At 37.1% G+C, this 10,460-nt stretch overlaps 1 protein-coding gene across 1 annotated transcript in view; it reads right to left on the bottom strand.

Annotated features, from left to right (window-relative positions):
* The window catches only part of CCDC73 (coiled-coil domain containing 73), a 90,643-nt gene that overhangs the window by 2,475 nt on the left and 77,708 nt on the right, over nucleotides 1-10,460 (bottom strand). The window contains 6 exon segments of the mRNA XM_058829317.1: nucleotides 1,367-1,500; nucleotides 3,923-5,428; nucleotides 5,783-5,951; nucleotides 7,450-7,467; nucleotides 7,833-7,850; nucleotides 9,835-9,966. Coding sequence (XP_058685300.1) covers nucleotides 1,367-1,500; nucleotides 3,923-5,428; nucleotides 5,783-5,951; nucleotides 7,450-7,467; nucleotides 7,833-7,850; nucleotides 9,835-9,966 — 1,977 coding nt within the window.

Below are 10,460 nucleotides of genomic sequence, written 5' to 3'. Positions count from 1 at the left end.
GTAGCATTTGTTTATAATTTTTAGCCCTTTTTAAGAGTTCTTTACTGTGGTTGAATGAGATTAGCCAAATTGCAGAAGGCCTAAATCTGCTCTATTTGCAATCATACATGTTAGTCAAAGCAAACAAAGAAAAAAAGACTGTTGAGCCCATTTTTAATCTCCCAACAGCTTGTTACATTAAAATGACAAAGTTGAAAACAAAAAAATATTAGAATGACAGCAACACAGAAAGGAGGGAGTGCTCTGCATTGTTGCAGGGTGAGGTTTCATAGATTAAGGATTTGGAAAATCTAAGGGGAAACCAGCAGGGCGCTGTTCTTATTCATCTCTGCTTTTCCTTAGCTAGCAGGAGCTTTAGTTTGGAGGTGACAAAGCAGACACAACCACACCCAGATAATGAAATACAGCTTTGCTTCAGCAAAGGTTACACAGTGGGGTTCACTCAGCTCGTGGCTCCACCTCTGAGAAAAAGCAAGAGACACACAGTAAATACCACCACTGTGTTTGGTGAAAAATCCACCTCGGTGTCATTCACAAAGACAGGCTAGGAAAGTCAATTAGAAAAGTCAATTAATTTAAAACATCAGTCTTGTGAATTCAGCCATCAGTCTGCTGAAGTCAGCCAACTTTGTCACTTGAAACCACTGTACACCTCATCCACAGCCCTAACCTGAGAAATACCTCTAGAACCTCATCTAAAAAGGAAAGGTGAACTGCAGCTGTAAATTGCTGTATCACTTTTGAATGATACATTCAGCACTGGGTCAAATTCTAATAGAGCAGTTGGAGCTGTTCAAGCTCCAGAGTCTAACACAGATCTGAAAATGCAGTGAGGAGCCATTGGGAAACAACAAGTTTTTACATGTTTGTGTAATGTTACCCTACAAAAGAATAAGATTACTCTAAATAAGGCATGACATAACTACAGTGTGTGATAAATGGATAGGCTCTAATTCATGGATGTGCTGAATTTTTATTCTTTCATGGATTCTTTTAAATGACATGGTCCTATCAAGTAATAGAGGAAATAATGTTTTTATACTTTTACATCCTACTGTTTTCCTTGCTTTTTTTTTTCCTTAACTTCTACTCTTACCATAGGTGATGATTTTTATTAGGGTACACAATGGACTAGCCTCTTCCTCCCCTCCCAAACAGACTGGTTAGCATCTGTTTGATTCATATGCTGTGACTTTTTCCTGCTGCTTTCTATCAACCTTAATTGTGAAAAATGGTGTCTTGTTGCCCTTTTGATATTATTTTGGAGATTGACTCAGCCTTAAAGTATCCAGATGGGTACAGTTGTACAAATATCTGTGGAATTAGCTCACTGAGGTCTGGTCTGCAATATTTTTAATTGACTTACATGTTCTGTGGGAAAAAAAGAATCATAAAAAGCCTTTGCTGTAGCATTCCATTCCTCACTAGGCTCTCCCTGGGGCTCTCGGTGGATACTAGAGGTATTCAAAGTGTTGGCAGCTCTGTTCAAACTGCTAGAACCTGATTGACAAAAAGGAAATGGTAACAACTGCAATTTGGTCTCCAGGCACTAATTGTGAATAACTAAACTGGTTTACCTCTGATCTTAAAAAATCAAATATTTTTGTTTTAAATCACTGGATCTTTGTTGTAGGCTTTTGCCCTTCGTTTTTTTTCTTTCACATGCTTCATTTATTTTTTCTCTAAATATGAGGTACTACTTTATCCCTACTTTGATTAAAAATGTTTCTTCTTATTTTCACATATTAAGGTAATGACAGAAAAGCGATTTACAGAAAGCGTATGTATTCTAAATATTCTAACTGAATATATTTTTCAAACACTATTACTTTAAACTCACCTTCTGATAACGCTAATAAAATGCATAGTTAATACCATTATCACATGATATTGCAGGGTGACTTGTAATAAAAGAAGACATGAATACAAAGCTTTTCAGACAATCAAAAACCATTTTAAATAAGGAGTCTTTGTGTTAATGGCTACATCTGATGTTTCAGGTGGTCAGGCAATAGCCATCTATCAAAAGTAGGAAAGGCAGGTGAGTAAATTAATCTTTTTAATTAATACTTCTAGCCAAGTATAAGCCTCCACTCCTGCAGCAGCTTCATGCAGCACCAGTAGATTGTGTTGAAACCAGTATCAAATTCCTTGCAAGATGAAAATACAAGCATGCTTTCACAATTCCTCACAATGCAAACAGGAGTTGTTTTGTCATTACAGTAAAATCTTGTTTTGCTATGAAAATGCATGTTACCTCATGGTTATGTAACAGTTACTCCAGAATACTGACATTTTCTTTTGGGGTGAAGAGGAAAATGGTTATGTGTTTGTTTTCTTTTTTAAGCACCTGCCAGGAAGATCTTGCCCATTCCCAGTTCATTCCTTCATTTACTGATGTGGAGTGTCTGCTCTCTGGGAACCAGAGTATAAATAGTAAATTGCACTGTGGTGAGGCAGTAGAAGGAATTCCCTCAGACAGATTTACTAAACTCTTCCACCAGTTCTCTTCACCTCTAGGTCTTCTATATGGCTAAATGGTTTGTGCTCCAGTCAGTAAAAAAACCCATAATTTAAAATGTAGGTCTGGTGTCCACATGGGTTCCACTGCAGGTTTGCCATTTGGGAAGAGATCTGCAAACAAAACAACACAAACCCCAAGCACAACAAGCACTGGGAGCTGCAGGGCCGTGTACCACTGTGACTTGGAGGAGGAGGAACTCACAGGGAAGAGATTCAGATAGCACTGTCTGTTCTTACAGAAATGATACATGCAGAACATCATGTAACTAGGTGTTCATTTTACTGAAACACACTAAAATTTACATTATTAAAGGAAATAATGTGCCATCTGAGATCAGGGTTCTGCTACCTTGCTACCACTACTACTGTTTTAGGAACAAAGACATTTCTGAAACTGGACTTCAAAAAATGGGCATCTGAACACAAAGATCCATGGGCAGGAGAACAAGCACAGAAACAAAATTGCCTGTAGAGCTAAATTCATAACAACAGAACAATGTAAAGAAACCAGACTGCTGGCTTTGTGTCTGCCACTGGCTGCAAAACAAAGGATGGGAGTTCACTCTGCTCTTGGTATGTTCAAGGGCCAAAGGTGAAAACACTGCACCAACAAAAACTCAATAGACACAAACACCCTGTCCTGTGGATCCTGCTCTTTGGAAAACATCCAGGGCTCCAGTTTTGGGGGAATCTACCAGCTCATTTTACTGCAAAACAAATCTAAAATACAATTTTTCCACATTTCAGTAATGATTTAGAAACCCATGGAATAAAGTTCATATTTACTATTTTGCATGTGCAAAATATTGCTCCACAAGTAATAACTTAGTGTCAATAGTAGATTAAAAGGCTCCATGTTTTCCAGAGTTTGACAGAATATAAAGTCCTTTCACACACTCAACACATTCAGATTCAGTTGGTTTTAAGTGTCCATCTAAATTAGAGATGTACAATAAAATAAAATTTCTTTAAGCCCCATTCAAATTATGTCAGTATTCTGGCAAATGGTTCCAAACTTACCCTTATTTTGGTGCCAAATGAGAACACTGCATAATTTGCAAAAGCTCCTCAGTGCTTTTCAGATCCATGCAGAGCCCTGACAGAATATGCTCTACATTAGGGTTAGAAATGCCTACCAAAATTCAGTTTGTAATTGCACTGCTATTATTTCACAAAGGGAAATATGAAAAAAAATATTTAATCAACTAATTGACTGATAAGCTAACAAAAGCTGTTTAGTTACATTTATAATATACAGAACAATCCCATCTTTTTGCAATATAACTAAAATGTCAGGTTTATGTTTTTCTACACTAAGCTTAGATATAGAAATTTCACATTCACGATAATTTTTCTCAGCACTACATGGTTCAGAACATTAATGCTTATATTTTCTTACCTTGTCCTGTTCCTTCACTGTGCACATTCTCACTGAGATTTTGACTCTGTGTGTTTGAAACAATGTTTGTGTTTTCCACTAAGCATGGTGGTTTGTCTTTCAAAAGGGAAGGCTCCTTGGAAGCTGAAGTCCATGTAGCTTGACCTCTCATTTGATTTATTCTTAAACAAGAACTGAGAGCTAAAAAATTCAAGTATAGTGGAGTTTTCTCAGCTTTTTTATCTGAGGTTGAAAGATCAAAGGATGACCTTACACTTGTGTTTACTAAATTTCCAGATGTTCTCATGGGTAAAGATCTTGATTCTTTCAGGTCACCCTCAGCAAACTTCATTCCTGGAACTGTACTATTCAGAGAGTCCTTTTTCTCTTTTAACAATGTGTTATTTGTTGAAGTATTCATCTCCAGGGAATGTCTAGTTTTGATGGAGTGTACCTGAGCACCATTGTTAACATTTTTACATGGAAGTATTTTATCTATACTTTCCCTATCTATTAGGGGGGTTTCAGGAGCAATTTTGAGACCATCAGCCTTTACTGGAGATTTGGTTTCAGCATTTGAAGTCCATGTATTTGCAGCATTCTCTGTTTGTTTAGCACTGCCTTGTTCAGGTTGCTTGCTGGGCATGTCATCTGCATTTATTCCTCTCTCAGTTTTTGGGGGGCATAAATTAAAAGTACCTAAGAGAGTCTTAGTATCTCTGCATTCTTTTGCAGCAGCATCATCACCACTTGTGTTATCACAATAAACAGCTGGTGGATGTTGAGCATCAGCTGCCAGAACACCAGTGCTGTTCATGTTTCTGGCATTATCATCATTTCTGCCTTCAGCATCTATGTGTGTCTGTTCCAGAGGAAGTTTATCTCCATGTAAACCACTCAGATTTAAGTTTTTTTCTGTTTTGTGTAATCCACTGCCTACAGAATTGTCACTATTCAGCAAGTTACATTTTTGGTATTCTGCTTGAGAATTACCTGTAGTATAAGGCAGGACTCCAAAACTTAACTCCTGCAGAGCACTCTTCTCAGGGCTAAGAACAGCTTCAGACTCGGGGTTGGGTGCTTCAGGTGGAAGGACAGGTTTGTTGTGCTGTCTGGTGTCTGAGTTTGCATCTGCCTTGGCACAAGTTGATTCATCTGCAATATTGCACAGTTCTTCCTTGCCAGTGTCGGTCTCCTGACTTCTGCTTTTCCTGGCAGCACCTACAGTCTCAGCACTGGCTGAAAAGTCCTTCCTTGTTTGTGTGTGGTGTGCTGCCAAAGGCTCAGCGCTGTCCCGTGGCTTTTGATCTAAATTTGATTTGTTTTCATCTGGTAATGTCCTGTGTGTTGTTCCTGCATCTTCTGCCTCTCTGCATCCAGTGACTTGCATTTCTGAGGTGTGTCCTTGGGTAATTAAATCAGCATCTGTGCAGAGGGTGTCCCTGGGAGGAGCCTCCCTTTGCTTTACTTCACAAGGGCTAGCAACATTAATTTCATCCTTAAAACTGTCTTCAAGAACTTGTGAATCTGTAGAGTGAGTGTATTCTCTAGTTAGTGACTGATAACCCAGAGGTTATGGAATGCTTTATTTTTACAGTTTAGAATTTCCAGAGAGATGGACTCAGCATATCTTATATTATCTGATATCTTATATTACACACACAAGCTTGTCAAAAAGTTACTGAAGGTAAGTACTGCACTATGGTAACTTGCAAAATATTTATAAACTGAGAGAGCAGAGAATATATTAATGTTCTGTAGATTTTAGATATGATCATTTAATTCAAGATTTAAGCCCTCTCTTGTCATATACTGTATCTGAAAACATTTATCCTTTCTTAACAATACTACTTATCTCTATTATCCATGGAAGGTTATTACTTTGTTCTATCTTTAATTCCTCAATGCTTGAAGACTGGTCCTTTGTGTTTTTTACTTCAGTTTCTTCTTTATCTCCACAATTACCATATTTTCTTATTATAGACTGCATAAACTCATTTTCTTTCTGAATAGCCTTTATTTCACTGTCTTTTGAGTGTCCTTGACCACTCTAGCATAAGAAGGAACAAAATATTATAGGCATTTTATTAATTTACTATACTCATTGATTAGGTAAATAGTTCAGGACTGAGATTTAAAATTATTTTACTATTCTGATAGAAAACAAAGACCTGAAGTGTAAGAAATAAATGTAAACAGAGAAAAAGAAAAAAGCAGACTAATGCCCTAGAAGAGTAGGAAAGAAATCAGGTCCTGCTATATTACAGTCCACAAAGTTATACATTTGACAGAATTCCTCAGTGGAAGGAATTTGTGTTGTACATGTGGTGACTGGATCACTCCCTCTCTCTGCTGGCCCACTCACTGACCTCTCAGTAATTCCATGTAGAAAAATCCTGCATGATTGCTGTTTACACCCAAACACATACACACAGAAACAACACATGCACATATAAACAACATTTTTTTCTAGCAAACTGCCCAGGACTTTTAACTTCATTTCACAAGCAAATAAGGCTTCTAAATTTGCAATCCCTAACATTCACTTCCTCATTCCCTCCCAAATAGCTTTTTAACATGAATTTGAATCAAATTCAACAAGAATAGAAGCCTGAAAGATTTATCTACTTAAAGTCTAAATCACTGGTCTGTATTTGTGTTCAGTTTTGAAAGCTGCAGTCAAGTGTGGAAACTAGGGCCTGAATAGTGAAGATAATAAAATCCCACCAAAATAAAAGGAAAAGGAGATGCATCCTTTATCATCATCAACTGTTTGGCAGCTGAAGACAGGAGCACGTGCTGGCTCTTGCCCTAAAGATAGGATATTAAAGTAGGCAGATGTGGGAGGGAGCTTAGTCCATAAAAGATGTGGGAAAAAGCTGAAGATACTTGGGTGACTGGAGGTGTTGCAGAAGGAAGGTTGGGATGTGGGAGGGAGGTACAAGAGCTGTGCTTGGGCACTGGGGGTGTGGGGAGGACAGAGAATATTGCAGGGTGGAGGGAGGCACGGAGACAGTGCTGCTGAGGAATGGGGCTGTTGCGGTGCTGGCAGAGCAGGGGATGTAGAACACAAATCTGCCAGAAACGCTTTCCTACAGGTCACAGAAACATCCTGATGCTCCCAGCTTTGCTGATCTGAGGGAGGAAGGAGTCATGGTAAATAGAGGAGGGTCCTAACATCATTTTTCTCTGCCAAATACTACACCCTCCACTTGAAGTTTCAGTTGAAATTTCTTGCTCTTTTACTCATGTTTTATCATTATTTTCCCTGTCACTCTGACTCAGAAACTGTATATATTTGCATATTTTTATTTTCTAGGTTTTGAATTATTTTGCTTCTTTGCTCTATATAGCCCTGGCATCACATTTTCAAGCTTTTTGAATACAAATAGTAGAAATTTGCTTTTTCTTTCATGAAAGCTGTAATTATCTTACAATCTTTTGTTTCTAGGAGCTCTTTCTTCAGACAGAAACACCAAACACCCCTCTATAACCATGGACATTACACCTTTGTACAGTTCTAAGACAGCCACTGCAGTAAAACTTACCACATCTGTTGGTATGGGCTGAGCTGGTGACTGCATCTGAAACAAACAGGACAAAGTGTTCATAGAAAGGCAAAAAGGTTTCATGATTCCTTTCCAGATTTTGAGATGGGTTGAAGAAACTTACTTTTCAATAAATTCAAATGGCTGTTCAGCTCTTAAAAATAGGTCCAAGATGGATAAACTAAAATACCTAAAAAACAATACTTTTAAACTTGGATTTTAGTTTTCTGCCTGTGATTTAGTAAGAAACACATATATCCCTAAATATCCTTTCCCTCAACAGACTATTTCATAATATAAAATTCAAATATAAAATTCAAATATGAAATTCAAAACCTTCTGAAAAGAAGATCTCCCTGTACATAGACCCACAGAAGGATTACAGCAATTGCTGGGTGTAACTCTATTCCAATACTACACAGCTGAATTACAAATGATATCAAACTAAATATGAAGAATTGTAAGGTTAAATTAAATTGCAATCCAAGTCTGTAGTGAGGTCTGACATTTTACCTTTCTTTTAAAAATGTCTTTTGTTTAATTACTGTTCCAGAGGTGATCAGTGTGAAGTTTAAGCACATTCTGAATTTCATGCCTCACAAATAACCACATGGACTTCAGATTGCTCTAGGTGTAAAAATTAGTATAAGCATATTTCTTTAGAACACTTGGAACCACAGTTAAGATCTAAATCCAAGCCAACACCTTTCCCTTTAATGTGTCACTAGATGCTGACTCATTAGTGATACAAGGTGAAATCCCACAAATCAGAATAACCAACATGATCAGCTTCAGTTTCTTGGCAGTGTTCCACTCAGTCCAACCTGCCTAGCTTTTGGAAATGTAATGATTGTACAACACAAAGTGGTGTGGCAATTTGCCATAGGATAATGTAAGATGTATATTTGGAAGACACCTGACTTCTGCTGCATTTATGAGCAGATCCTTTAAGCTTTTCTGCTTCCAAACCCACAGAGTTATCTTAGTAAGCACCAGTATTGTTTATCATGAATGCCTGATCACTTTAATTCTGCATCCCAAACAAAATCAATATTCCGTTTCCATTCAAGGAAACAGTGCTTTTTAAAAGATATACAATTTGCATTACTCCTTGTAGAGTTCAGCTTTGGCACAATAAGTAATAATTTCAAGTCTAATTTCCCTTGCATTTTTAAGCCCATACCACAGCCATGTATATGTGTATGTTTGAGTGTGAGCTATAAACATCCATATGTGTGTGCATTGTGAAGAAAATTTCAAGTTCTTCCAAATCCTAAAATATTTTTACTGTTTGTCATTTTATTGACAATTCATGGACTAATTATAAAATAGTTACCTCTCTTTACAGTCCTAGTGTCTTTCTACTTTCTTAACACTAAAAACCAGATTGTACACAAGAAAGATGAGTTTTGTGTTCTTTGAAGGCTAGATCATTACTTGTTTGGGAAAGTTAATGGGAAATTGGTATAACCAATACTCAACAGAACAACAGAACACACTCTATGCACAGAGAATTTTTTTTATGGCTTCTGACTCTGCCCAATTTTTTCAATCTTGTAGAAGCCTGGAATACAAATTTGCAATCCAGTTTGATCACACAGAGCTGCAGGATTACATGTTCTTCCTTTTGCTCCAAAACCATCTTTGTGTGCTTAACCACTTGTTGACTTCCCACAAGTGCCCTGCACCTAGAGCTGAACATGGATTTGGTTCACCCAACAATCCAAGCTCAATTCTAGCTCAGCCTGTGCTCCATAAAAGTCTTTTACCTCCTGCATTCAACACCTGATGAGCTTGCTGTGCCAATCATGACTCTTAAAGATGTTATGTGACATAACGGTTGGTGTTTCTTAAACTAAAACTGAAAAGCTTAGGTAAGCTGTGTATTGATAAAAACAACCTCCTGATCTGTCCCATATTACAGATTTTAGAGAAGATGAAATTAGTTCCTCTGAGTAGAAGTGGACCTACTTCCACACCTCCAAGGAACTTACATACATATAAAGGCAATTGGATCTGCCCCAGTATTTGAGAAATACCCACGGAAAATATGTCTGTGAAATAGGATTTAGTAAAGATAAGTTGTTTAAGTTAACAGCTCTCTGTTAGGTAAAAATTTATTTAGTAAGTATTTTCTCAGCTTTCAATGATATAAGCAACCCTCTTGATGAAAGGAGAGCATTCTGTGGGTAAAGTAAGTTTCAATGATATTTAGGGTCATTGTCACATAAATTGACAAAAATTTGTCAAATTGATAAAATTTGACATGGTTAAGCCATGTCAAAGGAGGATCACAGCACATGACAGACAAGATTATAAAAACTGTTGTATCTTTAGTTCCCTGGCATTTTTACAAGACACACTGCAGCTCGTAAAGACACTTACCTGCAGATTTTCCACTTGCTCGGAACGCTGATTTCCTTGAGGAGGACGATAATCTTCAAGATGTCTGTGAAGTCCTTTAAGGGAATTCAGCTCATTTTTAATAGTGTGTATTTCTCTTCTCATGTTTTCCTCCTGAAATAATTGCAAGTACACAGAGCACACACATACTTTACTGCATGTTCAAATAAGTAAAACAGCATTTTTCAAAGGTATCAGCAGCTTAGGAAATGAAACCTCATCCTTTAAAAAAAGTATGCTAAGGAATTTCTTTGTACAAAGCAATTGAGCTCTTTCATTCAACACAAAATTTTAACCATATTTCCATTACAGATTATAGCTTTTATTAACTGATTTGGGATTTTTTTTTTCACCATTTACTGCTAGTAGTGCTGCTCCAAACATGTGAGATTTGTATTTGTAGCTTTCTTCCTTTTTGGTTCAAAGGTAAATGTAGTATTCAACATTCATCCTCTATCTACATTGTCAAGACACCACGACAGCAAAAAATTAGCTTAGCACTTTACTTCTGTAAATAGCCTCAGTAAATATGTAACAACTAAATTTTTGTATTTAGAATTAACTGAATGGTCCAAAGTACAACTTGTAAAAAGAAGCAAAGGGTAATT

The sequence above is a fragment of the Poecile atricapillus genome, chromosome 1 (genome assembly GCF_030490865.1).
Source record: "Poecile atricapillus isolate bPoeAtr1 chromosome 1, bPoeAtr1.hap1, whole genome shotgun sequence".
In the NCBI taxonomy this organism is placed as follows: Eukaryota; Metazoa; Chordata; class Aves; order Passeriformes; family Paridae; genus Poecile; species Poecile atricapillus.
Note: the sequence above shows the minus strand (reverse complement) of the source record. Positions and strands in the feature narration are given on the sequence as shown.